Source organism: Sinohyriopsis cumingii, chromosome 15 (genome assembly GCF_028554795.1).
Source record: "Sinohyriopsis cumingii isolate HCF-2022 chromosome 15, ASM2855479v2, whole genome shotgun sequence".
In the NCBI taxonomy this organism is placed as follows: domain Eukaryota; kingdom Metazoa; phylum Mollusca; class Bivalvia; order Unionida; family Unionidae; genus Sinohyriopsis; species Sinohyriopsis cumingii.
The window spans coordinates 32,209,862-32,237,587 of NC_142975.1; the positions used below are offsets into that span (position 1 = coordinate 32,209,862).

Consider the following 27,726-nt stretch of genomic DNA (forward strand, 5'->3'; position numbering starts at 1 on the left):
ATGCGTTTAATTCTGTGTCCATCAGATTAATCGGCAAGTAAATATTGTACAATGTAGTGATGTCCTATAGGAAAATGATAAAATGATTTTCGAGATGGTGGTCATATTGGATAGCAGATCATAACCATGATTATTTTGGACCAAAGAGACATCATAAGAAGTCTTCTGCTGAAAAACAACAACATGTCAACCTCTCATTTCAGGATTACTTCAATCAGACTATCCAGATTGCTATTATATGCCAATATTGGATGTCAGAGTGGCACCATTTTCATTTAGGACAAACTAGATCATGTAATGAATGTGTGAAGTTCATGGCAACCCTCTTTGTAGTTTAGGAGTTGTAGCAAAACCAGGAAGTTGGATGGCAATGGCATACAAAGTGGCATGACTCAAGACGTTGGATGGTAATTGCATACAAAGTGGTATGACTCAAGAAGTTGGTTGGCAATGGTATACAAACTGGCATGACTCAAGAAGCTAACTGACTTAAAATATACAACTTGGCGGTGTGTTATGGACTGAAAGATGGAATAGAGTAACGTATGCAGCGACAAAATTTGTGACAGAAAAAAAATGAAAGAGGAGAAAATATGCCTTTATTGCATCTTGTTATTTGAATTTTTATTTTTTTCAACAAGTAACACAACATGAAACAGATAAATAAAAAAGATTTCTAACAGATTTTACTGGCATCAAATCTTAATGAGATCATTTAGATGAATATTCTAAATAGAAAAACTAAATATTGTCAAACATTTTAAGCACCGATTTATTATTATAATGATATCATTTAGATAAATAATTTAAATAAAAAACTAAATAATGTGGACATTTTTCAAGCACAGTACTTTTTACTAGATTCATTTGAAGCATATAGCTACAACTGTTGCAAATGGTTCACTTGAAAACATTATACATTTTTTGGTATAAATGTAAAGCCTTCTGTAATGTAATTGAATAAAAAATCACAATGATAGCTATTTGAGTAACATACGTACTAACTGAACTACGTCTTTATTACTGCAATATTACAGTTCAATTTATTGCACACTGAGCCTACAAATCAAATAAAACAAAGATGTACATATTACAGATGTACATACTGATATAATAAGGAAGGCTTAAGCTTTTTTAAATAATAATTCATAAGGCTTACGAATGAATTATTTGACATGAAAAATTCAGACCACCCCATATTCATGTAATGAACTCTGATTTTGTGTACATTATAATCAGGTCGATATGAGTATATTTCCAGTGACAGCTGATTTATAATTAGCCAATGACAATGTTCTACAAGCAGTCCATTATGAGAACAATGACAATGTTCGACAAGCAGTCCATTATGAGAACAATGACAATGTTCGACAAGCAGTCCATTATGAGAACAATGACAATGTTCGACAAGCAGTCCATTATGAGAACAATGAAGAGTTCTTATTTTTAAGTCAGCAGCCAATCCTAACTGTTTTATAGCTAAAGATTTATAACACAGTTTTCAAAAGTAAAGCACAAAACGTATTTTGGTTCATCAAAAATTAAGAATAATTTGAAAATTTGACTTGTACACAATGAAATTAAATCGTAGCTTGCGGTCAACAACCATGCCGTACTGCTTGTAATAAACTTATCAAGAAACCAGTTATAAAAACTGAAGCTTATGATGACATAAACTGTAAGCTGCCAAATCACACAGATTACTCAAAGACATTTGGGCATTAATTTATGTGTGATGTTGCAACTGATAGTTTATACCACAATAAACCCAGAAGAAAACAATATTAAACTTTTAAGTCTCTTAAATTAAATTTGATAATATACACAAATATATCTGCTCTTTAAGAATTGTTGGTTCCCATGCACTGGTAATGAATCCGGAAGTCTCCGCATTGATCTGAAACATTCTGAAAAGATATACAAATTCGGATAAATCACCAACTAACTCATATACATCAGGATTAATAATAATAAGTACACACATATTTGGAAACATTTTAAAGTCTTGTATTGTTTGAAAAACATCTGTGTTATAAACGAAATGGCAAATGTGAATTGGACACTATTTGAACATAAAAATTAAGTGATATCAATATTAGTTTATGGAGCTGACATATTCTCATTAAACATCATGAATTCATTAAGACACAGCTATATAAATTTGAAAATTACATTGTCAGTTACTATCGATTTAGGATGTTGATTCACGCTGAAGATTCCCATAAATACTCCAACTTAAAACTTAGATAAGAAGTCAATAAACCATTGCTGATTAGTTGATGCAGACTGTTGAAATTTGGTGAAATAAATCTTGATCTCATTCAGCCCTCATGTTCAGCAGTCGTGTTTGAAGCTTGAGTATTCATGCATAATGCAAAATCTTAAACTGACGGTATCAACAATGGAATGATCGTGCACGCATGATCAAAAGAATAGTATAAGATGCTATAATCAAAAGCTTATGTGAATCAATGCGTGTATTTGTCTTACAAAACATGAGCAAATAAACTAAATAAACGTTAATCTCATACACAAAATCATGAACTTGCGCGTCAAATTTTGCCAATATTTGAAACATAAGACTAAACATTTGAACATTCAATATAATGCTTGTTAGATGTTTGAATTTAATTATATGTAGTGTCAATTAATGCATTTATTAATATCAACAGAGAATCAACCAATTAGCTAATTAATTAATTAAAATAATTTTTGAAACATTAACCACCTCCACCCCATGCCAAATACATTAAACGCACATCCCAACTTACCCACTGGAACCTATTTTCTTTACCTGGAGGCATTTTACATCCACAGTGTATGCGCAATTCTTTAATGGTGCTGTCTAAAAGAAATAGAGAAAAAGTAAATTGTTCCACTTCTGCACTGTCTGTGACATAACTCACAAAATAAAAGTAACCATTTAACAAATTATAGAAAATAATTTCTTGTTTCACTGGTAGTAAACAAACCATTTCTCATGGCTGTTTGTTAAGGTAAAAGTTGTGTAATGTTCATTTAGTATCATTAAGTCACGTGATGGTCGGGTAAAATAGTATGAACCGTTCCGGTGGCCTAGTGGTAAGATGATTAGATTTTCAGGCTATTATAGCAGCGTTCCAGTTTCTATTACACGTTTTAAAAATATTTTGTTATTTGACTTTTCTCCACAATTCCTTGTTAGCATAGTGAAGCAAAATGTTCTTTAGGTAAGACCAATGAAATCGCATATATGTGTGAATGGATATGAATGTAAACGATCTTGGTAGATTTTCATGTCGTTGTAGCAATTAATGAAGTTGGCACAAAGAATTGCTGGTTTTTGTGATTTGAAATTTTGTTGTTCGCATTTTTGATGTGCTGCAAATATTCGTCTTTCAGTCGATTTTGGCAAGTGCAAGAAGAATGACTGTCCATAATCCGTTAAGGGAATTGGATGAATCACTTATAGGCCTTTATCCACCTGGAAGCAAGCTATTATATTACAGTTTATTTCTTACTTGAACAAACATATAACAATTAATACTTATATAAATTCCACCATGTATTACATACGTGATTGCTATTATACAAGTTAATGCATGGAAACTCAAACTGCTAAGCAATGGAAGACTTTAAGTGGTATTCCTGAATACCATATTATAATTTAGGAAAACAAGAATTTATGTTTAAATTTGCTTTGCAATTATGACGGCTGTAGAAGTGGCTGTTGAGTAATATTCCCTAAATAAAATATAGATATCTGTTGAAATAAAAATGTAGAGAAAATCTAATTAGTAAAGTTAAATAACACTACTCATTAGGGCCAAATTTGACACTGAGTGTATACACGAATATAATTTATTAAATGAAGTAATTAAATAGGGCAGCTGCCTGATATAAATACCTGGCAAATGGATGTGTTTAGGTTAGAATGGCTGATTGTTCAAAATTGTATTATTTTTCATTGCGGTTGAGGTATGATATTGCGTTTAAGGATTTTGAAATCCACTTGGAGGCCGTCATTGATGTTGAATGGATGCTGGTTGGAAAAACTATGTTAGCTTTATGATGTAACTACATAACCATTAACATTAATATCCAATTCAATATCGTTTTGTTGGATCATAAACGTTTTCTCTTTTTTATATAAAACCTCAGTTGTGTGTTTCGTTATTAACTCTGTGAAAATGATAAGAGATTTTATTAGTTTTTGTAATTTTGATTTTAGGTCCTTTTTGTTATTAGCCCCACTAATTCAAGTCTGACATATTTCTCGGCATTGCTGTTCGAATGTTAGTACTCTTTCATAAGGTATTTTGTTTATACGTTTTACATTTGTTTATAATTGTTCTCATTGCTCAGCCATGAATTAAAGGTTTATGGATAGGAGTTTGATAACCATAGCTGTACTATTTAGATTGCATTGGATGACAACACTGGAGGTGAAAACATCTATTTCAGATGCATCTCACTATTCCTCTTGCTTTAAGATCATACAGTTCTGATGTCAGAAAATGTCTCAAAATTGATCAAAGAAAATATTGGGGAAAGTATTTTAACCTGTCATTGACAATAAATATTGTGTTGTAATCACCCACAATTCTTGCTTAAAGAATGCTGGTTGCTATCAAATTTAAAGAATCCTGTTTGCTATCAAATTTAAAGACTGCTGGTTGCTATCACATTTAAAGGTTTACACAGATCAAGATACTTTGTCACATACTTATGGATTTCAATTTGTTGAATGCATATTCAAATTATATATTGATTGAATTTATATATTGTCCAGAATCGCACGGACATGTTGGAAAGTAATGCTGGGAATCAAGGTGTGTGCATTATTTAAGTTTTTTTTATTTACAGTTCTCTCTCAAAAATATGGTACTCTCTCTCTCTCTCTCTCTCTCTCGCCTGCCCCAAATTATTTGTTAATAGGTAACAGCTGCTAGTGCCATTTTTATAAGTCTTTGGTATTACCAGGCCCGGGTTCAAACCCGCGACCTCCCGCACACAAGGCGGACGCTCTAACCGCTAGACCACCGGAGCGGTAGGAGAAAATAAATAAACACATCAAAACTCAAAATTGTGTCCCTAATTATCGAATACATGTAGGCATCAATGATCTGAAATGAAATAATTATATTCATGTGAGAACATGAAGCTTAGATGTACATAAATGCACTCAGGTCTCTTATATACATACTTCTTGGAGAAATATCGAACCGCCAAAAGCAATCATCTACATTTGTATGTAACAAACGTCGTATCGGTTTTATTAAATTACCAATAATAGGAGCTCGAATTTCTTAAACATCTCTTGTACACCATGTGGACTGGTTTTCTGGTCTTAATGCTTCTTTTCCTCAAACAAGTAGGACAAAAAATATTGCCCTAATAAATTGCACAGATCATATAACATGAATTTTATTTGTAAGTACTCAATCAACATACACCTTCACTTGCATAAAAATCACAGTGATCAATTTATTAAAGGTGAAAACAGATACTCCTCTGTGTGTATGTGACGGATCCAGGGTTGATGCTTATCAATCTCTTTCTCCCCCAACAAAAAAGTATCAATCAGACTCATCAGCTAACGAGATGCACATTCATAATTAATAACGTCTGGGCTGCCTGACAACAAACAAGACTGCTTTGTTATAGACACCAAGATGATCAAGAGCACAAACAAGACACATATCTATATTTACACATATATATTCTTTGATGTCCACAATGATTTATTCCAGGATTTTGAAATCCATATCTTTACACTCGCCATAAATTCCATTCCACCTGAGCACTGTCGGTATTAGCAAAACCAGCATGTCCCAACTGTACATGGATGAATCAGCATAAGACAATGCAAGATGTTCCTCAGTGTGTCATGCAACATCTATGAACATATATCAAAAAGCTTGAAAAGTTTTGTAACAGTCAATTTACTCTGTATCTGTATGAACTCCTACTGACATGATAGGAACTATTAAACACTGTTACACCAGTTCAGCAGCAATCTTTGTACTGGGCTTTAGGTGGCAAAACCCAGCCAAAGACACATGTACCCGTCCCATATAAAAAAAACTGAAACTCTCAACCAACTTATTCCAGGATTAATTATATCTCTATGATGGATTAAACGTCAGTTATACCTAGTGCAGATCAATTAGGTTTCTGAAATGTTTATAAAGAGATCTAAATTACATCCAACATTTAAGATATCATTTTCTTGATTTTCTTATATCTTTAAGTATCTGTGCATGTTAATAAAACGTTGATGATAACTAACCATTTCGTTGACTGGACAAGAAACCTCTTTGAACTTATCCATCACGGTGGGATTATTAGAAAATGCAATCATGTGATCGCTTGCTAAAACAAAATTTATAATCGATTTTTTATTAAAGATTAATAAAATCTAGTCATATTTTGTTTTAAGTCCTTTTAGTATCTTTTAAGATAGAAAACATTGCCTGATATCTTGCATTTTAGACCAAAGCTTACCAAAAAAAACAAATTGTGAATAAAACAACTGTTTGACAATTTATTATAACAAATGGTCGAGACATGTGCCAACCTTAAAATAAAATGAATTGCCTGTATCACACCTTAAAATAAAATGAATTGTGTGTATCATTTATTAGGACCATTTTAAAACGATGATTTCATGACAATACAAAAAATACTGATATTTACTAAAGGACTCTTTGATGCTGCCATTCACATTCTTAAAGTCCACAACTGTATTTACCTCTAACGTTAAATTCATTAGTCTTTGCTAAGTATCACTAGAAACATTGAAGGTGTGATAATGTTTTCGTACAATTCTTTTTTGGAAGGTTTACTTTGTTTTACCTTTATCTCAGTTATGGTTGATTTACCTACCATCCTGTGCTATAGTCATGATATCTACTGTTATTGTTATTACTTTCATAATCTGAACGTAATACTGGAGTACAAAAAAGGTGTCATCAGTTGTTCCGTACCTATCCTTTTAATCTACATATGTAATTGGAAGCACTGCACGTTTTTTTTTTTTTAGTAAAAGCTAATCATAAACTGGAATTGATGTTCCCAAAATATGCTATATTATTCTTAGCCTACAAAACAAGAAATATTATGGGATATTTACTGGGTGTAGAGCAATTTCCAGATAATCCAATTTTGGATATATACGGTATTAGGGAAATTGGAAAATGGTCAGAACGTGTAATAAAGAAGAATGAATGGTGGATCGTGTTCATCGGCATAGAAACAGCAATTTATTATATGGAGATTTGAAAATAGCTTGATGCATGTTTCAAGGTAAAGAAACATTTCTTTCTGCCAGATTTTTCGCATTAAATGATTCAATTACAGTATTTGGTGTCTACTTCAAGTAGGGACACGTCCTGGCTAAAACACCAACTCAGTGGGCATGAAAGCAATTTCATTAAGATAAACCTAAGAAGTATAATTATAAGCAGTTCTATTGAATGAAGATGTTTATTATAAGTGAACGTTTTGACAAAACGGGCTTATGAAGGGGACTACCGTAACTACAAATACATACAAATAAAATCACCTTTCCATTCCACGCTATCTCCTCGTATAAACGTCACTGCAAAGGTTTGTGGCTGTTCACAGTCTTTAAGCCATGCATCACCCTAGGTAATTTAAAAATTAAAAATATTATATCTGATAGCAGCATTTTTTCCCTCAATTTTATTGGCATCATTCATTATTACCATTTATCTCCTGAAACACTTACAATGAAATATGTAAATTGACTTTCAAATGTCTCCAAAATGCTCTTGAGTCTCTATGCAACAAAAGCTTAACATAAATGGTCTAAAAGCGCTTCCTTGCTAACGTATTTACCGTATATCTTGGGACAAAACAAAATAAAGAATTGTTTCTGTCCCAGAACTTGTGGTGAATCCTTTATCGCCTAGGTCAAATGTCCCAAGGTTTAAAAAAAGAAATACATTTGTGTCAGCTTTGCGCCCCTCCCACCACTGCATGTTACAGTAAAACAGATAAACAAAATAATAATAAAATGAAAGAAACTAACTTTGTTTTGTTATCATTCATTCCTCTTTTTTCATCATGAGCAACTTAGTAAAGACAAAATATATCCACGAACTTCTTACTTGTAGTGTACGCATCCATAATATAATGTGTATTGCTTATGTCATATAAAACATGAGACATTGTTCATTTACTTAAATATAGAGCAACGAATAGTGTTTGTTCGTTAAAAGTGTGCCGGTTTATATATATATATATATATATATATATATATATATATATATATATATATATATATATATATATACATATATATATATATCACAATTTCGATGCCGTTTTACTGGTATTCATAGGAATTTTGAGAAAAAATTAAACAATTTAACAGTTTACAAATCGTCACAGTACAGAGCTATATATATTTAATATATGCATCGATGACCAATCGTCTCATACATGATTCTTTTGGAGAATATCAAATCGTTCGATGAATTTGTGAAGGCCCGAAGAGAAATATTTTTGCTGACAATATGATCATTAATATGGATGAAACTCCAGTGTACCTGATCTCATTCCTGAATGGATTGTCGATCATAAGGGGTGGGTGGGTAAAAGTGTAAGGATTCGCACGACTGGTGCAGAGTAAAAGAATCAAACTTTAGTACTTGCAGTTTCTGCAGAAGATGTGTTGCCACCATTATTTTTTAACAGCACGAGGATAGCTAAAACTATTCATGCACCAAAAGGATTGATCTTCCGTATGCGGGGAATGGGTTGGGTTGATGAGGTGATGCTGCAGTGGATTAAAGAGTTTAACCTAAAGTACACAGTGCACTATTTTTTTAAATAAAATTTAAGTTTGGCTGCAACTTACGGCTCGAAAAAAAAAAAAAAACAACAACAAAACAACAATGTGTCCCAGAACGTACAGTGCCAAATAAAATATGTGTGTTCCAGTCAGCCGACCATCCCTGTTTCTCTCTGCCGACTCGCGCACTTTTTCCCCAGATTTAAAAAAGAAATCACAAAATCACATTAAAATATATGTTTTGTTTGAAAACAATCCACTGCAACGGGAAACATATTTTCGCTGGCCTTATATTGCTACTAAAACTGTAACATTAACTAGCAGTAAACTAAACTGTTCTCATATGTAAATGGTGCAGCTTATTAAATAAGACAGTGAGGCTAGAATTTCGATGAAGTAAATACTTTGTATAGCAGATTAAATTTTAATTACAATAACTCTGATAGTAAAGTATCATATTAAGGTAAAGTTTGAATATGCTTCTTCCCAAATTGCAAAACCAAACACTAGTTTCATCAACTAAATTGTTAACTCAACTAATTTTCTGACCCAACAGCAGATGATACTGGGAAAAATGTAATCTGCTTTCTGTCTAATTGAAAGTAAAGTCTAACACAAATAATTACTTTTTCAACATAGTCTCAACATAGTCGGTGCTTGAAGATTTCAAATCCTATTAAATTATAAAGCTAATTTTATTGTACTTGTCTTGAAGTAACAGTCATGCAGGTTTTGTATGCGCTTTAATCATACTGACTTATGTATAAATTATTGCATTAAAATATCAAATCAATTCTGTTTAAACAAAGCTTATTTAATTCTGGTTATTGTATATTCTGCACTTTAACTGTCATAAAGAAACTTCCTAAGGAAAGGTATTGATCTCTGTGTACTTTTATGGTGGCCGGGTACTAAACTGGCTCAAGAAAAGAGCATGTCGAGTCTAATCGTCATGATATAAGGTTGTATGATTTTCTTGATCAACATCCATTGATTTCACTGTGACATCACAGAGTACGACATTCATTCCGGATTGTACTGGATTACACTTTTAGGTTGATCTCGTCCAAGCATTTTGACGTACTTAAACATTCATTTTGCTATATGAAGTTCTCGGGGTGTTAAATAATGACCGTCCAAAGGAATATGGTTGCAACAGGATCCAAAAATGTAAATAATTGTCATTTTAATGTACGTGTAATCAAACTCTGAAACAATTACACTAACTGCTGAAATGTTTGGTGTTGAAAGCCTACATGACCTGTATGACTTTTACTATAGCTGATTACAGAGTAATAAATGGTAGCGAAGGTGCAAATACAATTTAAATACCCCCTTTTACTAGCTGATCCCATTGTGTCTTCAATCGCTCCTTCTTACTTTCTTCTTTAATTTCCAGCAAAAGGTGCGATGCATCAAAACTAATGAAATGTGAAATTCACTGTCCAATAGTCCTACAAGAGGTAACACCAAAATATAAATAAACATATGATATGTTTGACACTGGCGTATCATATGTTTATTTATATTTTGGTGTTACGTCTTGCTTCACAAATGCTGCCGTGTAGCTTGTTCTGATGTTAACTGACATCGGAAAGAGTTGCCAAATTTTCAAGAATATCTCAAACACCTCAGAGAACATATTGTTACTTTTCTACAGATTAAGGTCGTCTTGATGAAGGCGGGCTTTACTTACTCTGATTTGTTTTTTGGCGAATAAATTCAAATTCTCACACAAATAAATGGACGTGTTTTCATGGTATCGTGACCTACACTTCAGTTGGTTGGAATGCGATGGAAGCCGAGAATGCCGAAATTGGTTAAAGGGATGATGAAAATCTTGAACGAAACAAAGCTATCTAAATACTTTCTTCAATATTAGTTTATTGTTATTCGTTTCGTCAAAGAAACATTCTTCAGCCTAATCTGATTTGGCATTCCTGGTTTCCATCGTACTCCAATCAGCTGAACGGAATATGAAAATACACCCATCTGCTACTGTCAGATTTTGATTCCGTCAGGATAAAGACAGCAAATCAAATATAATCAATTAGATTTAAATTGATGGAAGAGTATCGATATGAACTGCCAAGTGTGTGACATATTCCTGAAAATCTTCAATCTCGTTCTTCTGTCAATCAAGTTGGAAACATGCTATAAAAGATCGTTTAACGTAACACCAAACGAAAGTATCATGTGATACGTCTTACGTTGTAGGACTAATTGTGCAGCAGCTTGAAATGGCTTAACAAGTAACATTTTCCACCACTAGCAAAAAGTCTGACCATACAAGCGAGTAATGCAGATTTGGGTGCAATATTTTGAAAATGTCTACAGGTGTAACTAAACTGGATCTTTTTCTTCTGAAGATTTTGCCTCAATAGCACAATTATCAACGTCCGAATTGACCAGTCCGCTGTTTCTTACATTAACTCACTGTGGACTGCCCGACTTACGTGTTATTCCAAACATTCCAATTCACGTGAACGTATACTTAATTAAAAGCAATCAGTAGCAATGGAAACAATTTTTAAGTTTGATTAATGAACTATGTAACAATGGAAGCATATTTCTAAAATTTGATTAAAGAACTATAAACATTCGTACCTGCCTAGGAGCCGCATTGTTTGTTACAACTAGCAAATGCGCATGCTTATGTTTAAGCAGCAGATTTTACGTCACTGTTATGCATTCCGCTTCAAGATCTTTTTTAGTAATATACATGTTCTATGAAATCCTGTCAAGGTCAATTTCTACATCTCATCATCGTGCATTTTTCCACAGTGCGATGGAACGATCAAGCCATGCAATGGTGCGATAAAGCGATAGTAATTTCATCGTTCATTCTCATCGCTTTATCATGTCATCGCATCGCTTCATCGCTCCATAGCCCGGTCAAATACTACACCATGGAGAGATGAAATGATGCGATCGAGCAATGGTAATTTCATCGCTCCATCTTATCGCTTCATCGCTCCATCGCATCATCGCGTTTTGCACACGGAACAAGAATAAGCTACAAATCATTTTTCTTTTAACAAACTTACAAAACGGCGACTTTGATTAATGGGTAAGAAGCTACTTTAAGAGTGAAAATTTCCACACCGACATACTTCTGCTTTTAAAACTGGAAAGAAATGTCGGTATGAGGTAAATATACTTCTTCAATCATTTATAAACTTATAAGCCTTTGTTAGCGATTTAAAGGTTTACATGTTGGTTAAATAAGTTTCCGTGCGATTCTTTATCTTGCGGAGGACATTAATTAATTACTCACTTTTGATTGTCAGTAGAAATTGTCTTTCTCGCTAACATATGGCTAGTTTAAAATAATATATTTGATCATGTGTTCTGATTTAGTGGTTTGTATGTAATGGAAGTCGCATACAGTAGCAATTTCATGCATTACTCTGATATGAATTATGAGAATTAATTTACGTCCTAAAAGATGGATCATGTTTGATAAAAATTGATTTTTCTATGTCTGAAAATACATGTCGATGAATAGCAGACATGCCGGCACCTTAAAAGAATTCACAATGTAATTACATAAATGAATTAGTGAACTTCAGTCCTTGTTCTAGCTAAGTTACTTTACTAATTAGCAATTCATTGACGTAGACATAGTAAAATCTATTCATAACATATATGATATACATAATTTAAGACATATAATTAATTCTCACAATTTGTTTCAGATTAACGCATGAAATCTGTATGATACATGAATTATATTACATAAAAAAACAACTAAATCTGAACTCATTCATATAATACATGAGTCATTTAACATTTGAGGCAATGCATATAAACATATTCTTCTGAACTCAATGAAAAAAATTATACATGAATTTAAACTGAATAAATTCAACAAATAATAACAAAAGAACACCAATAAACATATATTGTATGCAATGGAGACTAATCCTGTCATTTATGAATGCCTCGCACCTTTCTATCAAATTGAAACTCTCTCCTTTCGTGTCCCTCATTTTCCGACACACGTCCATTATACAATTTAACGCAAACAGTACCTTTAACTAATTCTCGGAGCTAAATTCTAGCTTGCCTTAGAAACTTAGACTGATTTCACAAGGGAAATTTCTTAAAATCCTGAATTCCGTCTGGGCGCCAACACCCCATTGTTTAGATAAACCAGCCAGGATTGCTTTCTCCAACCACCAAAAACTGTATAAGTCAGAAGTATCCTCTCTATACCGCCTTAATAATAACTATTTTTGAAAATATCATTTAATGACACGTTTCAAACGGCCGAAGGTTTCCTAAACTTGTTTCTGGTTTGTCGAAATTCTTTTAATTTTCCGCTATTGACCTTGCAATAGCATTGGCCTCTTTCATGGGTGTGACCGTTATCGAACGAACTCTAATTGAAATCTCCATTCATGCCCCACCCAGAACAGATCTCACCCCTCGTAGTCAACGATTTATAGCGAGCCTATACGTCAATCTTATTGTTTACGTGTCACGCTGACCACGACAAAATCTACTACGACATCTCTAAATATTTTCCACTATTACATACTCTTTGAGATCAAATTCACAATAAAGGTTTTTTTAAATTTTCACTTTGTATTGTAGGGAAAAATTATTTATTAAATTCTATAAAACTCGATGGGTTTTGCACTTTTCTATTACTTAGTACAAGACCATAGAGTTGTAACAGAAGAAGAACAATGACGCGTGGTCACTTATGTGAACCAGCTTTTGTTTTAAATAACGGACCTTTTCAGGGTCACAATCATCAAAACAAAATATACCTATTCATCGTTCTTGCCAATGTATATTTGTGAATGTCTGAATTGTTGATAAGTAAAACGTACAACCGCTTTTACTCCTTCTCTTGCCAGATTATGTTTTTATGTACCGGTACAGTATTATGTTTACAAACACTTTCTTTCCTTGTGTGTGACAGTATATCTTTTTTATTTTATAGTGAGAGTAAGTAATTCATCTCTCTTTTTTTACATCGTACCCCTCTTATTGTGTTTTGTATGTAAATAAGCATAGAGTGTGTTTAAATAACAAACTCTTACCCATTCCGCTATTAGATAGTATATATGGTGATTTTTTTTTAGACAGTAGTCAAAAAAAGGGTGCTGAATTTGATAGTTTTGTGTTTGGATTATAGATAAACATTTTAACATCATCATTCCAGTATGACCATATAAGCAATGTTGACCCTATAATAACATCTCCATATTAAACTTATGGATCATTTTAACACAGGATTTCCTATAAGATCACACATCGTCTCCAGCTTGTTCATCTTCGTGCTAACGTTAATTTCAATATAACCCCAAAACACATCATATCATAACTTCGAAGAACTCTGCCGGAACCACCAGTCAAACCAGGATTAAATGAATTTCACAACAGCAATAACTACAAACAGTAACTGCTTAATTTTACTAGCAACTTACTTAAATACCACTTACCTAACATCATAGTAATATTATTAAAACAGTACATATTCAGATCATTGACAGATAATCGTAAATGGAAAAAAAGCAACAGTTATATGTGTAGCTATTCGGTGCAAGTAAGCCAATGTGCACTTATATTTTCCACTTATAACTATACACCTACTTTAAAGTGCATGGCTTTAAATGAGACACGTTTTAAATACTACTGTGGTAAACAGGTGTTCGACGCCAACTCGATGTTGAAAAAAGCAATACAATTTCCTCAGATTACCACCCCACCCCCATGACCGTTCTGAGATAGGACCCTGTCTATCATACTATAAAAGAGACTATTTCAGTCAATGACTGACAATTTTTAGAATTTGATTCTACATACCTTTCAAGTGGCAATTATTCACTTCATTTTGATTCTTATACATCCACATTCCTTTGGAATGCCATTATTTTATACGCACCTAGAAGCGCCTAAGGCAAATTCAGTGTTAAAGTACGTAAATATTTTTGTACGAAATGAACCTTACGGTGTGATCCAGTACAATCCGGATTGAATGTCGCACGCCGTGATGTACGATGAAAGCAATGTTAAAGTACGTATTCATTTTGGACGAAATGAACCTAAAGGTAGAATCCAATACAATCCTGATTGAATGTTGCATGCCGTGATGTCCCAAGGAAAGCTACGCATATTAATAAACAAATTCGTACTACCCTATACTGTAACGATTCGACTCGACGTGCTGTTTTCTTTGACCCAAGTTTAGTAGAAGGCAGCCATCGTAAAAGACCACAACAGAGATAGATAATTTCGTCTGGAAGTTTCTTGATAAAGTTAATGTGCAGAACATTCAATAATCAAGACTGAATAGACTCTGTTTAAAGAAAATTAGTGTTAAATCTTAAAAGAACAATTTATATTTAATTTAAAGTGAGTAAATGCGCATGGAAGACGCATGTGACTTTTATTATATAAAATGAACTAAATCAAATACATGACTACCCCAGTTGCACCTTGGACGTCATATGCGTTGCAGTTCTTAATCCAAAATACAGCAGGTACCATTTGAAGTGGTGATAACTGTTAAAACAAAAATATAGTTGATGCTCATTAACCACAGCGGACTCCACTCATTACAAAGAACACACAGCAATGGTTGCAGCATTAGCAAAGAAAAGAAACTCCTGTCATGTCGAATCACTACAGCTGTGCCCAAGTACACAAAAAATATCAACACGAGTTTGTGTTACTTATGGTGGAACCTATCCAACACGTTTCGTGAATGTACATTACTTAAAACTCAAGGTATCCTTGGAACGATCGGGAAAAAAGTCCATACTGTTCTGTTTGTGTCGGAAAAGTTTTCCAGAGCATCAGCGGGACATTGCTGTTTAGGCTAATTTTCTGTAGAACCAGCCAACGAAAATCCGAAGCAAAAATCCGGTGCTTTTTCTTGACATTTGTTTAATATCATACCTCGTACATCAGTTTGAATTATGTTTAAATCAGTCGTGCACAAAACGAATTCTGTAATTTGAACCACAGGGGCTCGTATCGTTCCTTACAATTGACCTGTCATACATGTCATACATGTCGCGCCCGCTTAGTATGCAAGTGAGATCCCGCTGAATGGAATACTGTCCTCTCATTGATTAAAAGAAAATTACGTCCTGTATTTATTTATAACTTTTTTCAATATGGGGAAGAACATCAATGTGTGCCAACAATTTGATTCACTTTGAAATTTCTGAAAGCCACATTTCCACTGGCAAATTCAAAGATCACAAGAACATAACCCTAAGTGGTCACTGTCAGATCTTCATGTAGGACAGTGGAGATCTGATTTTAATCAGATTGATGAATAAACATGATAAGTAACCGTCTCAGGTATGTCATAGTCACAGAAGGTATCAGTAAGCATTGCGGAGAACATCATAATGAAGAAGGTCGGGCCAGTAAACAGCCTTGCTTGACTCCACTGAAAACTATAATGGCTTATATGACTTACCGTCATCCATGACACAAGTGAGCATAGAACTGCCGAACCATCTCAATGCATTTTCTCTGGGCAACCAAATATTTACATGATCTTCCAAGGTCCTCCCATGACTGTGTCAGAGATTTTTTCAGATTAATGAATAACGCATACATGCTGTTTTATCTCTTCCTGACATTTATCCTGTAGTTGACGACCTGCAAACTCCATAAATGTGGTCCATGGTCCTTTCCTGAAGCCACATTGACTGTAGGACATGAGCCCTTGACAGATGTTATGCACAAGCGATTCAGCATAAGTTTTCGAACGGTTCTGAGAGCAAGGAGATGTCCCAGTGGTTGTCACATGATTGTCTATTGCATTTCTGCTTGTACAAGTGGACGATGTCTGCATTCCTGTACTCCTAGGGTATAGTTCCAAGAGTTCGCATTGAGTGGAAGTGTTCAGTCAGCTTCTGTGAATTGCGCGAGGCTCCAGCTTTGTAGACGTTCGATGTTATAGCATCTGCTTCATATGTTTTGCCATTTGACTTTAGGTGGATTGCTTTAACAGTTTCAGTCAGCTCTGACAAGATCAGCAAGTTATATGTTGATTTCCACATAGGGCAGTCGACCCATTGCATTTTCACTGCTAGATGAATATTGATTGAAGATGTTGTTAAAGTGTTCTGCCCACCTCTGAAGTATCTTTTATTTGTTAGTGTGGAGCGTGGTACTATCAACACTCTGTATTGGACATGTTCCGGATCACGGATGCCCTTCAATTGTGCCTAAAGTATCACATATATCCTTCATATCATTCCTGTCTGCATAGGACTAAATCTCATTTGCATTATTGCGCAGACATGTGTTTTGCAGCTCTATCAATTTGCATTGGACAGTCCTCTCGATGTTGAAGGCTGTCCCCTTAGATGATGAAGTGCTTCAACATAGTCCTTCTGTAGCCGATGTTTTCGTTTTATCAGAAGTCTCTGAATGGGTAGTGTCATTCTCCTCAAACCAAACTTGATGTGTACGTGTGGTGGGACCGATAATTTGGGAACAAGATGAGTACAGAGTCTCTAAAGGATGTCCAGGTTTCTTCGACATTCCATTTTGTATCGACCGGATGCAGTTGACTGCACAGTTCTTCAATAAATGCCTGTATCACATTATCCTGTTTCAATTTGGTGACATTAAGCTTTCTAGGTACTTTTTGCTTCGTCACATCTGATAGGCGGGATCCGGATATTGGGTTTGGAGACCAAACCTATGGTCAGTCCAACATACTGCACTTCTCATGGCGTTCGTCACCATCTCTCTCTTCTCATCATGATGACGTATTGAATAAGTTGCCAGTGTCTGACGAATGTCTGCATACAATACGTCCTGCTCCGGTTTTGCAGATGGAATAGTTTGTTTGTTTGTGATTAGGAGGTCATGTTCAGCGCGTTGTCGAGGAGAAGTCCGTTACTGTTGCATTAGCCAGGTCCATTTTTGCTCACGATACCTGGCCGTATCTGGAAATCTGTGCCAACTCTAGCACCAAAGTCACCAAGGATGATGAGTTTGCCTACCATTGGCACTTCTGAAATAAGTAACTCCAGGTCTTCATAAAATTTGTCCTCGATATCATCTGGGTTGGTCATGGTGGGTGCTCAACATTGATGATAGTTGCATGTCTTTTTCCAGACAGTGGTAGTCTCATTTGCATTAGTTTGTAATTCATACCCTTTGGAGGATTTGTGAACTTGCTAACCAGCCACAATTTGACAGCAAACCCAACATCAGCTTCATGTCACTCTTCGTTACTTCGGTGACTTTTATTTCCTCAGCTAGGCGAGTTTCACACGTGGCTGCTATATGTTGATGTACTTTCCAATAGTGTCTGTAAGTTCCAAGCACCGATGGTAAATTGTGTCACTTTTGTCTTATCTGGTTATCGACCGCTAAGATGGGATCCCCTCAACCGCGATGTGCTGACTATGGTTAAGGTGAAGAAAGCAATGGTTAGGGCACCTTTTCAAGCCCCTTCTTGAGATTTTCGGTGTAAAAAGTGTGATCCTAAATCGGGCAGCTCAGTCACCCAGGGACAACCGAGTTTCATTGCTGCTTCAGTCCACTAAAAAGTGACCTTTCAGGCTGAGCCGTCTTTGTGCAGGTCTGCATCTATAGCTCCCATTGTATATACACCTGCTGATTTGCCGCTCGCCCATTTCTACATGACATGAAAGTATCTTGTAGTGGAGGGAAATAGTGTCACAACTTGCGCATGAGTTGGATTTAAATGAGGGAAACTTCAGCAAAGTCGCCCTCACCCACTCGTCATACAGTTATGATGAAGAAAACTCTAAAGTCATGTGACCTCAATCCGATTCTGACACCACTCTGCTCGAGTGTTTAGATTGAAAATTGCCTTCAATAAACGATGTTATCTATTCTTCTCTCTCATCTGTCATTGTAAAGCCTCCGTTGAATGAACTGACACTAGACCCTTATGATTAAAAGAACTAATGCCCTGTTTCTATCCTCTCACTGATTAAAAGAAATCTATAGAAAAGTTTTTGTATCGGAAAAAATTGTATCATTTGAATGTAAATAGTCCTTTTAGCAATAAACAGTCTGCATATCGGCTTTGCCAATGTATTGAAACTTCCCTTCTGAGAGTAATTAACGACCTTCTCTCTGATTTGGAGAGAAGGTCGTAGAAGACATCTACAAATGGTGGAGGAAGAACCCGGGAAAACCCCGGAAAGAACCACCCACGCACGAGAAGCGTGATCCGTAACGGAGAGCGCTTTAAGACCACTCGGGCCCCGTATGCAAAAGAAACAGCAATTGTAATACGTAATTAATATCCAATGCACTGTCCCATGAATGAATGAATTAATGGAAAATATTGGCAAATTAAAACATATGCAAATGATTCCTCAAAGCAAAACAGAGACAGACAGAAAGACAGATAAAATTAGAGCGCAAAAGAATATTATATATGTCTGCGTTTTTTTGAGTCGTCAAATCCTCATTTTGACTAACTGTAATTATAATGGACTTAACTAATCAACAATGTTACAATCAAAATGGGTTGGGGTAATCTGAACCAAAATCTCACCTCAAAACTGGAAAGCAGTGTGTGTGTATATATATATATATATATATATATATATATATATATATATATATATATATATATATATATAATCATCTGATAGCATTGGTGCTTACTTAGTGGTGATAGTACAGAATACTGTGTTCGTCATCTCAAAAGTTACTGCTCAGTACATTGTGCCCTGAAAACTTGCAAACCCTCTTGTAATGCAGTGTCCAGCATGAATCCCACATTTTATAATTGGCTCTTGTATGTTGATTATGATGAAAATAGCAATGAATTTTTTTAAATTAAACCTTGATATATTGCTCATATCATCATCACAACTGCCTGGTAGTGCCCAAAAAGTTAGAATCAACATCATGAAATTCTCACGTTTTAATAAGAAAGTATATATTTTGTTAGGTTTTAATGGTAAAGTTTTTTCTCAACACACTGTAAATAATAATATATGGCAAAATATTATAATAAATCTAACAGGTGGCAATACTGAAAGAAATAAACACCAATTAAATGTCTTGTCAGGTAAAATTCAGGTTTTAATCTTATAAATTTGTTTCAAAATAAACATTTGAATTGTGGCACATTCTATGAAAATATGGAAAGATACAATTGACCATTGCATCAATACCTGTGAGCACTTTTGTGAGAAAGAACTTAAGTGCAGGCTGTCTTTTGTCTACAAACTGGGGATGTTAACAGTCAATAGAGATTAAATCAGTCTGCTGATAAAGTTCTTAGTGTGAGGACGAAAGCTACAGGTAAGCTTTCTCTGTATTGTTTGTGTACATGGTTGAAAAGTTAAAACCACTGTCAAACTTCTTGCTAAGCTAATTAATATATTGATCTGTCCATACTCTATCAAGATCAGTTATCCATCATTTTTTTTTTTTAATTATTCCTGGGAATGATTAGGTTAAATTAAAGAACTGCTTAGTACTTGATTGGAGGGCCCCGAGTGGCCAAATGGTCTAAAGCGCTCACCATTCCGGATCACTGCCATCTCAATCTCTGTCTGCGTGGGTTCGAGTCCAAGGCTCAGCTAGCGTGGGTACGTGGGAAAGCCTGCCAGTAGCTTGTCGTGGGTCAGTGGTTCTTCCCTGGGTTTTCCAGGGTTCTTCCTCCACCAGTTATAGTGGCCGCCATGTATGGTCTATCTTGTGCTGAAAAACGGCCTTAAACCCTAGAACAACAACAAGTACTTGATTGATGAACTGACCCTATCTGTAATTAAATGTATATAGAGTCTTCCTTATTTGAGTATATACTTGAATATATTTGCAATTAAAGTTGTCAACTGTCTTCAAACCCTGTCATCCCTCTCTCTTATTATCTTCCTCTCTCTTCCTCTCTATCTGTCTCTATGTTTTCCACTATCTTCATATTTGTCTTCCCCCTCTCTCTTTTTGTCGTTTGCTCACTTTTACTCTCTCTCACGTCCCCCCTCTCTCTCTCTCTCTCTCTCTCTCTCACATCCCCTCTCTTTCTCACTTTTACTCTCTCTCTCTCTCTCTCTCATGTCCCCTCTCTTTCTCACTTTCATCCTTGCTTTATCTCTCTATATTCCTTATGTTTTCTTCTCTTTCTTTTGTACTGTCTTCCTCTCTCCTCCTCTTGTCTCTCTTCCCTGTCTTCCTCTCTTTTGTCCTCAATCCCTTCCCATCTTCCTCTCTCTCTACCTCTCCATTTCTTCCTCTGCTTTATTTTCCTCTTTTCCTTCCTTCACCTATTCTTCCCTTTCTTCCTGTCTTATATCTTCCCCTCTCTCTCTCTTTCTCTTCTTAGTCTCTAACTATTCCTTTCACTCTCTTCCTCTCTTGCTCCCTCCATTTTCACCATCTATCTCTCCCCCTCAGTCACTCTTTTACCCTCTCTTCCTTTCTGCTTTCCTCTCTCACTTTTTCTCTCTTACTCTCTAATTTTTCCTCTCTCCCTCTCCATTTTCACCATCTGTCTCTCTAGAATTCTCATACATATTCCCTCTTCCAGCCTTTTTCTCTTCCTGTCACTATCTTCCTCTGTTTCTATTCCTCTCTCTTTTCAACTATCTCCTATCTCTCTAGGTCTTGCTCTTATTCTCTCTTTCTCTCTTACTCCTCACTTGCCCTCTCTCCTCTCTCTTTTTTGCTCCACCTATTTTCACCATCAGCCCCAACAGTGCTTTCATATATAATCCTGTCTTTCTCTCTGCTGTACACAGAACATATAATTATAAATTGTAAACAATCTATTCTTGTACTTATGAAGTAAAACTGAATTGTTAAATTTATATTGTAACAGGCAAATACGCTGATGGACATCTAGGCCATGACAAAACATTTGAGAAATGCCAAGAAAGATATTAATCGAAGGGGATGAAACAAGATGAAATAAAATATGTCAGTGACTGCAATAAATGCAGTAGATAGAGCCAATACCCATACCCATACCAGTGCCATCCCAGCTGATTCTTTCCCAGGGAAACTTTCTACAGGGGGGAAAGAATTGGCTGTTACACTGGGCATAGATAATGGCAAAAAGTGTGGATAATAACTCTGATTTCATGGTTACCCTAAATGACTTTGGATATTCTGGTGCTGACATGGAATTAACCAAAATCTGTTGCCAGACAAAATACATTCTGCAAAATCTGGTCATGCAATGTTAAGTGATATTTTTCTAGTGTGTCACAAACTGTAAATATTATCATGTTCTCATTTAAATTATTTTGTTTTCAAATTTTCAGATTCATGTTTGGTGATGAGTAACCATTGTGAATTTTTTGATACATTTTACTGTAACTAAATCTATCAATGGGTCAATCTAACTGCCCGGCAGTAAAGAAAGAATCAAAAAGTCCAACACAAGTTTGCTTTTTCTTGGCATGAATGTTAAGACTTTTTAAAAAGATCTTGTTTAATTTTGAACAAACAATAAAACTAGATTGTATCCAATTAAAAACAAAAAGCAGTGATGTAATACACAAAGTGTACTTATGGGCAAGACCCGTGAAGTCTACACTTTATGCTCGTGTACTTTACATGCCTTTTATTCATGGATCCTCTTTGAATCTCAGTGCTGTAATTAACTAAAATTTCAAGTCTAAATGTTCTCAAAATACAAGATACCACAGTTGAAACATCGAAATAAAATAGAACACAATTGCCATTCAAAGCCTGTTCAGTTAAACAGATGGGAAAACACCCATAAAGTCAATCTATATGCATCATGTATGCTAAATTTGCAGATCTGTCAACTTTTACGCCACCAGTTTCTCATTATCAATCCACATTCACCTGCATCTTTTATGAATCTTTTCAGATATTTTAAGGATAAAAAGCACATTTTCTTCAATTTATAGTAAACAAATAAGAAATATTAAAGGTTCGACAAGTTAGTGTTGCTTAAATATGACTTCTCCGCTGCTATAAAAATCAATCCAGGACCTCAGTCCATCACAGTTTTCAGGCTCTGTGATGTGTCCACAAATGCTTACTTAAATTAAACATCTTATGTCTATAGTCTTCACACTTAATTGATTTTAATATAGTGTTTTTCTCGTGTACACATAATCATCAACATACTGGGATTTCAAAACATTATGAAACTCAATTTGCCGAGATCAAGCTGACTGGAACAATGAATTTGCATTTTGGAAATATGCCCCAACCATATTATCCCAACATAAGCATACAAAATAAGAAACAAAATGTGATATTTTAAGAAAATCATGTACTATCACTTTTGTTTTCTTTTTATCTTTGTTTTCACCTTAAAACAATATGCCAATAATTATGTTTATATAACAATATGTATATAAATAATACATTTAGATAAATATGTAGATGAGAAAGAGTTAGACTGCAGATATAATTAGAAGTGTGAAAATAGACATGTACATGTATATTGATGGAGAAATGGATTAGTCAAAAAGGGATTGGAAAGATGTAGATTTTTACGAGTTAGAGAGAGAGAAATTTTGGTTAAAAATTGAGAACAGACAAACTAAACAACCAACAACAAAACTGAGCTAATTTAATTTTAATCATGGTTTAATACCTAAATTCTTTTTAATCTACCTTTCCACGTAAGATCAAATGGTCATGCAGGTTTAAGTATCCATCTAGAAAACAAAACAAGGTAAAAATGCATCCATCACCAAAGTATTCCATAAATATAAATGATTTCACTCTGCTTTTTCTCCAGGGTGTGTTGTGTCCACTCGTGTCTGCTTCTGCTTCCACATTAGACATATGCCTCATACTCAAATGGTTTTTAATTAAGCATGAGTCCTCACTTCACAATTAAATGTTTTTAATCCAGTATAGGTCGTCACTTCATACTGAAATAATTTTTAATGGTTTTTCTCCAGTAAGGGTCCTCACTTCATACTGAAATGATTTTTAATGGTTTTTCTCCAGTATGGGTCCTCACTTCATACTTCAATGGTTTTCCTCCATGATGGGTCCTTATGAGCCTCTTGGATATTCACTGCGATTGCAGACCTTCCATCACATACTTGACATTTAAATAGTCCTTCTCTAATATGCAAAAGTGTGCACCTTGTGAGATCTATTACTAGGCAACATGATTTCATTGCAAACTCCATACTTCAATAATGTTTCCAGCATGCATCCTTATGTGCTTCTTCAGATATCCACTCTCAATGAACCTTCCATAAAAAATAAAATGATTTTTTCAAGTATGCATCTTTGTGTGCTTTCTTTAGATTTCGCCTGTGAGTAAATAATTGATTAATACTTCACACTCAAATGGTACTTCTCCACTAGGAATCCTCATACTTCACACTCAAATGGTATATTTTTCCAGTGGGAATCCTCACTTTCCACTCAAATGGTATATCTCCACTATAAATCCTCACTTCACACTCAAATGGTATTTCTCCATCCTCATGTGTTCTTTTAAAGAACTAATCTGAATAAACATTACATCACCAACTTCACATTTATGTTTTTTTCTCCATTGTGTATCATAATGTGTAGTTTTAAATTTCTACCCTGACAAAACACTATCACACTTCATACTTAAATGGTTTTTGTCAAGTATGCGTCATCATGCGCAGTTTCATACTTCCACTCCAACTGAACATTTGCTCACATACTTATTTCACACTTTAATGGTTTTCCTCCAATATGTATCCTTTCATATGCAACATTTTATCCACCACTTCACACTTAACAGGTTTTTTCTCCAATATGCATCCTCATGTGCTTACTTAGATTTCCAATCTGACTAAACATTTTGTCACACACTTCACACTTAAAAGGTTTTTCTCCAGTATGTATCCTCATGTGCTGTTTTAAATGTCCATTCATACTAAACATTTTATCACATACTTCACACTTAAATGGTTTCTCTCCTGAATGTATCCTCATGTGCTTACTTAGGTTTCCACTCTGATTAAACATTTTATCACACACTTTACACTTAAATGGTTTTTCTCCAGTATGCATCCTCATATGCCGATTTAGACTTTCACTCTCATTAAATATTTTATCACATGCCTCACACTTAAATGGGTTTTCTCCAGTATGCATCCTCATGTGCCTATTTAGACTTCCACTGACACTAAATATTTTATCACATACTTCACACTTAAATGGTTTTTCTCCAGTATGCATTCTTGTGTGCTGTTTTAAACGTCCAATCATACTAAACATTTTATCACACACTTCACACTTAAATGGTTTTTCTCCAGTATGAATTCTCAAGTGCTTATTTAGGCCTCCTCTCTCAGTAAACATTTTATCACACGCTTGACACTTAAATGGTTTTTCTCCAGTATGCATCCTCATGTGCCTATTTAGATTTTCACTGCGACTAAACATGTTATCACACACTTCACACTTGTATGGTTTTTCTCCATTATGTATCTTTATGTGTCGGTTGAAGTTTCCGCTATGACAAAACCTTTTATCACATATTTCACACTTAAATTCTTTTTCTTTGGTATGCATTCTCATATGCAGCTTCAGATTTCCACTATGACGAAAGATCACACTTCGCACTTGTATGGTTCTTCTCCAGTATGCACCCTTATGCGCAGTTTTAAATCACTCTCTACTTCACACTTATATGGTTTTTCTCCACTATGCTTCGCCGTGTACACATTTAAATATCCACTATGAATAGGCCATTTTATCACAGCGAAGTTTTCTCCAGCATGGATCTTCACGTGCAGTCTATGACTACCACTTTAAATAAATGTTTTATTACATACTTCACACTCAAATGATTTTTTTACTGCATGTATCCTCATGGCGGTATGCTGAATAATAAATATTCTCAAGACAGAACGCATTGGGTCCTACTAAATACTACTAAGCCTGCCAAAGCTTGACAAAGCCAGACAAAGACACACAAAGCCTCACAAAGCCACACAAAGCTAGGCTAAGTCAATTTAATAAACTATATTTATATTGTTAATTATATTGATGAATAAATTTACCAAGCCGAACGACTAGTTTTCAACGGTACCTGGACGTTTCGCCCCACTTCAATGGACATTTCGCCCCACTTCAATGGACATTTCGCCCCACATGGTACATGGACGTTTCGGCCCATGGACGTTTCGGCCCATGGACGTTTCGCCCCACATTAAATAAGGTATGAACCCTCACTCGAGTACAGCCTGTCTCAGTATAATGGTAATGCGAGAAACGACACACATCATCAATCATACAAAACAATATGGTTTATTTGTCGTTTAAATATAATACACTATTTATTCACCCAAATTCTAAACTAAATTTAAAATAAAAACCGGACTAGGATTAACAACCCTATATATTACACTAGGGCAATACATAAATACCCCGACAAAATTTTGAATTTTTTTGTTCAGAAATCTTTTATAAAGCAAACAAATCTCATACCTTTGGGGAAAACATACACATATAAAACAACTTTATTTTTTTTTATAAGTAGGGGTGTATCTGTCTGGTGCCATAAAGAAAACAAATGTTCTGGCGTTCACTATTGCTCCCAGCAAGTGTTAATATGACTTAATTACATCCAGGTAACTTCTTTGATCTTCATATTTAAATAATCTAATAAATGTGGTATCAAGGTAATTAAGCTGCAGCCAGAGTTTTGAGTAAGTCGTGTAAGCTTTTATGAAAAGGAAATTACTATTTAGCACATATGGTATGACGTTCACTAATAACAAAAAATAAACAACGTTTGATCTTAGTATATCAAGTGCATTGTCCGACAGATCATTTGGTATAGAAGCTCGTGCACGTGCTTGCATTGAAATTTATCAGTGGCTCTATAAATTGCAGTCTTTCCTTTTCTTGGTACTAGTTGTTTTAATATCACGTAAATCAATAGATCGAACAATGTTTTGGGATAGTGGCAACGATAGAAGATGCCCCCCCCCCCCCTTCACAAGACAAATAGAACAACGTGCAGTAGAAGTACACGCAATGGGACTCCCCATGGAAATAGAAACCAAGGAGATAAGTAACAAAATCGCCAGAAAATTCAAGGCAAATGTTAAAGCACACAAGATGGCTACTATCTGGGGATTTGGACCCATAAAATCGGGCACTAGAATCCTAGTGATGGAAAGAGAAGAGGCAAAGAAGATACCACCATTTTTCTACGTCATGGGTTTCAGGATAAAAACGTGGTATAGAGGGAGTGAGATGGACAGGGTATGCCCCATGTGCAAGCAAGTGGGACATGCACCCAAAAACTGCATAAATGGAAACATAAGACCGGACAACACTGGCACATATGCAAGCAAAGTGGCCACAAATAAAATAATAACACCATTACCGACAGAAATAGAACAAATGATAGAAAAGGCAAGAGAGAATACGGAGGGACTACAAACAGAAAAAGAAAATGTCCAGAAACCGGAAACAGCGCAAATAGAAGTGACAAACCGCCAGTGGGACAAATTTTTAAGCCCCTATAAAACTGGACCAGCCATAATACCAACTAAGGAGGGGATAACTCTCAGCAATAAATATGGTGCTCTACAAGGAATAGAAGAGGGAGAAGAAGAAATAACAAGTGGGGAGGAAGAAGATACAAATATCTCTGGAATGACCCCCTTGGATTGCTCGACACCACTGACACACAAAAGAATTCACAAAAGGAAGGCAAGGACGCCCACACCGCCCTCACAAGAAGAGGGAACATTTATAGACACATCACCAGAAAAAACAGTGAAAAAAAAGAGGGACCAAATGGAACGAGGAAATGAGGAGGAGAGCGATATCGGAGGGGATAATGAAGACGAGGAGACAGAGACCGGGGACTCGACAAAGGACACGAACACAGAGACAAATACGGATACATGGATATACCAGAACACGACGGAAAGCATGGAAACGGAAACGGAAAACACGACAGATGGGACAGAATTTACGGAAAAGTCACAAACAATAATTGA

At 35.2% G+C, this 27,726-nt stretch overlaps 2 protein-coding genes across 2 annotated transcripts; both read right to left on the reverse strand.

The window, feature by feature from the left end:
- Positions 1-582: 582 nt before the first annotated feature.
- LOC149781508 (uncharacterized) lies at positions 583-26,623 on the reverse strand. The gene is made up of 4 exons (XM_089935595.1): positions 25,800-26,623; positions 7,547-7,628; positions 2,772-2,845; positions 583-1,907 (listed from the first exon to the last, which is right to left on the reverse strand). The coding sequence occupies exons 1-4, from the start codon at positions 25,884-25,886 to the stop codon at positions 1,842-1,844; spliced, it is 309 nt and encodes a 102-aa protein (XP_089791721.1). The 5' UTR covers positions 25,887-26,623; the 3' UTR covers positions 583-1,841.
- Positions 23,328-25,614, reverse strand: LOC149781509 (uncharacterized). Its single transcript, XM_089935593.1, has one exon. It carries the CDS (start codon positions 25,283-25,285, stop codon positions 24,497-24,499), a length of 789 nt encoding a protein of 262 aa, XP_089791719.1. The 5' UTR covers positions 25,286-25,614; the 3' UTR covers positions 23,328-24,496.
- Positions 26,624-27,726: the final 1,103 nt, after the last annotated feature.